This window comes from Hordeum vulgare, chromosome 5H (genome assembly GCF_904849725.1).
Source record: "Hordeum vulgare subsp. vulgare chromosome 5H, MorexV3_pseudomolecules_assembly, whole genome shotgun sequence".
NCBI classification, from domain to species: Eukaryota; Viridiplantae; Streptophyta; class Magnoliopsida; order Poales; family Poaceae; genus Hordeum; species Hordeum vulgare.
This window is the reverse complement of record NC_058522.1, coordinates 26,736,439-26,741,599: the sequence shown is the minus strand read 5'-3', so window position 1 is coordinate 26,741,599 and position 5,161 is coordinate 26,736,439. Positions and strand designations below refer to the sequence as shown.

At 46.6% G+C, this 5,161-nt stretch overlaps 1 protein-coding gene across 1 annotated transcript; it reads right to left on the bottom strand.

Annotated features, from left to right (window-relative positions):
* Positions 1 to 440: 440 nt before the first annotated feature.
* On the bottom strand, positions 441 to 4,817 carry LOC123399972 (DEAD-box ATP-dependent RNA helicase 9-like). Its single transcript, XM_045094361.1, has 7 exons — positions 4,404 to 4,817; positions 3,418 to 3,545; positions 2,902 to 3,310; positions 2,047 to 2,145; positions 1,724 to 1,948; positions 1,435 to 1,596; positions 441 to 1,353 (listed from the first exon to the last, which is right to left on the bottom strand). The coding sequence occupies exons 1-7, from the start codon at positions 4,800 to 4,802 to the stop codon at positions 928 to 930; spliced, it is 1,848 nt and encodes a 615-aa protein (XP_044950296.1). The 5' UTR covers positions 4,803 to 4,817; the 3' UTR covers positions 441 to 927.
* Between the last annotated feature and the right edge of the window lie 344 nt (positions 4,818 to 5,161).

Below are 5,161 nucleotides of genomic sequence, written 5' to 3'. Positions count from 1 at the left end.
TGTCCTGTATCATGGTAGTAGTGGTTGGTTCAACATGATTCACATTGTGGGTTTCAGGCGGAAGCAAAGATATGGATGTTGCACACGAGGAAACTTAGGTGCCCTCAAACCTCACTGGATAACATAGTAGTCATGGAAAACAACTAGTAGTAACTCTGATCAGGCGGTGGAGCAAGGTGTTTTTGGTTGTCATATTTTGTTCCACAACTGCAAAGTATTCGCAACATTGAGGTTACCGGGATTGGAGAAGGCAGTATAAGAATAGTGTCGAGCGTGCAGGCCAGGTCTTTGTAGCAGAGCCACAGCTGGGATCCACAGAGAAAAACGAGTCTTCAAGCCACACAATATATTTATTCTTGGTTTTAACTCAGGATGCAACGTACTATTCCATAGCACAAGTAGTATAGGCAAAAGAGCAGAGATGGTTTACCGCAGCTTAGTTTTTAGCAATATAGTCATGGTATCTGATGCATAGTTTTATAACATGTGCTTCTAGAGACTATAGTTCTGGCCACCATTAGATAAGGTCCACTAAAAACTTGATAATACAATACAAAAACTACTAAAAAAGCAGATATATATTGTGATCCGCAGAAGAGAGCCACACTGCATATATTTTACAAGGAACCCTGCTGCAAATAGCATGCACCAGGAAACGGAGAAAGAAGAAAGCCTCGCGATTATTTCCAGCTGCCTTCAAAGTTGGCAACTCCAGGCAATATAAGCGTATGTTGTCCACGCTAGAAATTCGACCTCGTACCACCGAACAAGAATCAGACCATGTTAATTTACCTCTTCTGATAGAGGGCTTTCCATATATAAGAACCATCGAGCTGAACCAGTTATGGGACTCCATAACATAATAGACTACCATGGTTGCCTTCCGCTCCAATTCAAAAATTTGCTGGACTATGGGGGGTTGATCAATCAGGAGCTTTTGCCTCCAAAGCTGCCGAATCCGCCCCAGCTAGAGCCAGAGCTACCAGAGCCGCTACCAAACCCACCAGACCGCCCTGAACCAGAACCCCCAAATCCACCACTTGAGCCGAATCCTCCACCACCACCTGATCGGCCAAACCCTGAATCACCGAATCCACCACCACCACCACCTGATCGGCCAAACCCTGAATCGCCAAATCCACCGCCGCCGCCGCCTGAACGACCAAACCCACCGCCCGAACGACCAAACCCTGAATCACCTAACCCACCACCTCTGCTCGAAGAGTTGCCAAAACCACCACTGCGGCCACCAAAACCGCCACCGCGTGAGCGGCCGCCACCGCCTCCGCCTCCGTAGGAATCAAAACCACTAGCCATCGTCAAGTCAGAACCTTCAACGTTGATCTTTGGAAGCTGGGAAAAAGTAATAACATCTCAGCACAAATGTCACAATAAAAAACTTGAGCAGCGACTGTGCATTACACAAAAACTCACCTCCTGAAACTTGCCTCCAACGTCGTTCTCAATACCCCGGACAGCTCTACTTTGGTTGTAACCGTACATCACAATTGCAATACCCTTCTTCCCAGCACGACCAGTACGGCCTGACCTGTGAACGAATATCTCTGAATTGTTTGGTAATTCATAGTGTATCACCTGAAAAAGGAGAGGCAGTCAAGGAATTTGACGACATGTTGCAATGAGATAATGTTGCCAACTTTAAAAAGATTACAACACAGTTCTACATGACAAAGAAGAAGGGAAGGACAGTAAAAACACTAACCAGATCCACATTTGGAATATCCAAACCACGAGCAGCAACATCAGTGGCAATCAAAGTACTAAAGCGCCCTTCACGAAATCCTTGAAGTGTTCTCTCTCTTTGGCCTTGTGTAATATCTCCATGAAGGGCTTGGCACTGGACAGTTCGACCCATGGTGTATGACAACCGATCAGCATCCCTTTTTGTTTGTGTAAATACGATGCACTTACCTCCTTTAGCATGGTCCTGCAATGAAAACACAAATTACTTCACAGAGTGCAGAAAGAAACAAAGATAGCAATTAAGAAAATATTCAGTTGGTACTGCAGAACAAACAATCTTGCCTGAATCAATTGTGCAAGGACAGCAGGTTTTGCATGATTCTCTGTAGCAATAGACAACAGAGAAATCCCTTCTGCCAGCTTCTGATCATCTTCACCCACCTATAAAAGGAATAGTATCATAAACCAATTCCAGGTAGTAGCTACTTCTTACTGGAAGTGTGCTTAGGATGATCAACATGTGGATGAAACAAAGAGCAAAGTTCACCCTCACACATTTCTTGGTACATAACTTTGCAGTTCATGAGGTGAAAATGAAACCGTTAACAGTAACACCTCAAATAAACCAAGAATAGTGTTATAAACCAATTCCAGGTAGTAGCTACTTATTTCTTAAAGTGTGCTTACGGTAATCGACATGCAGATGAAACAAAGAGCAAGGTTCAACATCATATTTTTCCTGGTTCACAACCTTGCAGTTTGTAAGGTGAACATGGGACTATCAAGACTTAAAATGAACTATGATAGTTTTCATGCCATTGGCGCTTAGCAGGAAGAAGACTTCTAAAAATATCAGTACATCACAAAAATAGAGAAATTTGTACCATTACATCAACACCGCTTGGAGAGTTTTCATAATATCCCTTTTGATACTAATGCAAAGGTTAACTTACTAGTAGAAATGAGACAACAGAAGTCAGAACTAGATAGCTATGAAGAATATGGGAGCAAGCAAAACAAAATGCTAACATAACAAATTGAAGTTACTTTTCTTTAGAAACACCAGTTCTGACAGCATAACTAGCACAAATCAACCCAGCAAATGATGACAAATAAGGTCAGATACGGCTTGCAATGAAATCAAAGTGCAGGGTTAAGTAAAACATTGGTATTAAGAAAGCAGGAAGTAGCACTCACAAGGTCGACAATGACCGGATCTTTGAGGTACTTCTGCATCAGCTTGCGTATCCAGGGTGGCATTGTTGCAGAGAACATCAAGGTTTGACGTTTTGGAGGCACCTTATTCAAAATTATCTCAACATCTTCATCAAAACCGACTGACAGCATCTGGTCTGCTTCATCAAGAACAACAAACTGGACCATTGACAAATTCAGAGCCCCTCTCTTTAGCAGATCAATTACCCGTCCTGGTGTCCCAACAACTACATCAACACCATAGTCAAGTGCTCTCATTTGTTGCTGAATTGGAGTGCCTCCATATACACAGAGTGTCTGCAGTGGGGAAGAGTCAACAAATTCTTTGTCAACTTGTTTTGCAAGCTCCCGTGTTGGGGCCAGACATATCGCCAGGGGAAGCCGTCCAGGTCTGTTAATTCAAAGATTCAATTGAGATGACAAAACAGCACAACATGGCACAAAAAGGAGTACAGAAAAAATGATGAATGTTTTGATGCTAAAAGCGTACAAACTTACTTGTTGATTTCATTATGGCGAATAATAGCATCCATTATGGGAATTCCAAAAGCCAAAGTTTTCCCTGTCCCTGTTTTGGCACGGCCAACCATGTCCTTGCCCTGCATTGCTGGCTCAAGGACAGCTTTCTGGACATCACAGCAAAAGGAGGCCAAGTTTAACATCCAAACATAAGACAAACACCAATGGTGTGATCAGTCAAGCAGTAACAAATCTAGGCTACTGCCAGGGGAATACAATCTAGAAACGAAAGGAAAAAAACAGCTGAGCCTGTATATAACTATCATAACTGAAAAGACAACGGAGGCATATAATAATAAAACAGATTTGCTAAAGCAAATGGAGATGTGCTTTAAGTACGGCACATCTAGGTCCTCTGATATTGATTTTGAATGAAGATTCGTGCAGACATTTCTTTTTTCCTTTTCATTTTCCTTATGTTTGATTGTGTATCTTAGATGTGCAATACTTAGGTAGACAGACCGATAATAATAAAAACGGGTGCCACGGCTAATCAGCTGCTGAACAATGCCATGCAACCTTCCATTTTTGTCTTTCGATGGGGACTAGCTTCTAGTGTAGAAATTTCATTATCAATAAAGCATATGTCCATTCAGAACGAACTGAAAGATCACCTTTGCCTCGCATAGGACAGTGAGGTAGTTGAATTATTGGGGAATTTACAACGTAGCAACATGCTTGGGCCAATTACAACATCTAAAAAATTATAATATTGCGGAGGCCGCACAAACAGAAATGCTGATCAGTTCCCACGTCTGAGCAAGCCTTGGACTGAGCTACCTTCAGAACTACGGAGGAATTAACTGTGCAGAAATTATAAAAACATTCCAAAAGGAGGAGACGTTCTTATTCCTACGAAAAAGTAACTGAGCGTGCAACAGTCAATCACGCAGTAGCTCAGAGAGCGAGTACGTTCCAGTCGAAGAGGGGGAGAGAAAGGCTGCGCGCCAGCCTCGTCCGTTTACCTGGATGGGGAACAGCTTGGTGATGCCCTTGGCGGCGAGCCTTTTGACGATCTCGGACGAGATCCCGAGCTTGGCCACCTCCAGCCCCTCCTCCTTGGCGCCGGCCGCAGCACCAGCCCCAGACACGGCCCCCGCCGGCTTCCTCGCATCCTCGTAGTTCCACCCCTCATCCGCCGCGAACTGGGCGTGCGCCCCGGCCCGCGCGGCCCCCGTCTCCCGGTACCCGAGCGGGCCCGGCCTCGAGTGGAACCACATCGCCGACGGCGGGAGCGGCGACTGCGGCGGGAGGGCCGACGCGCCGGCGGCGGAGGGGCCCGCCGGGTGCTGCAGCAGCGCGGCCAGGACGGCCGACGCTGCGCGCCTCCGCAGGGGATCCGCGCGGCGGATCATGGCGTACATCCTAGCTGCGGCGGCGGCGGCTAGGGTTTATGGCGGCGGTCGGGGTTTAGGGTTCTGGGGAGGAGGGGGAGGGGAGTGGGAAGGTGAGGAGAGGGAATGGGATTGGTTAATAGGCAGGCACCACGCGACGAGAGATATTTCTGCGGCTCCGGCGCGCGCGTACGGGGCGGAAATATCTCCTGCTCCCGCTGACACCGACGGGTGGGGTCAGGTGGGCACCAACCAAGTGGGGCCGGCCTGTATGTGACGTGGTGAATTTTGCCAGGGGCTGTTGCGGGTGCCTCTAGCAGTAGCTGGGGTGAGTGACGGGGTTACGTTGGAGCCGGGAATAGAGGTGAGACGTAGGGAATGACTTGTGG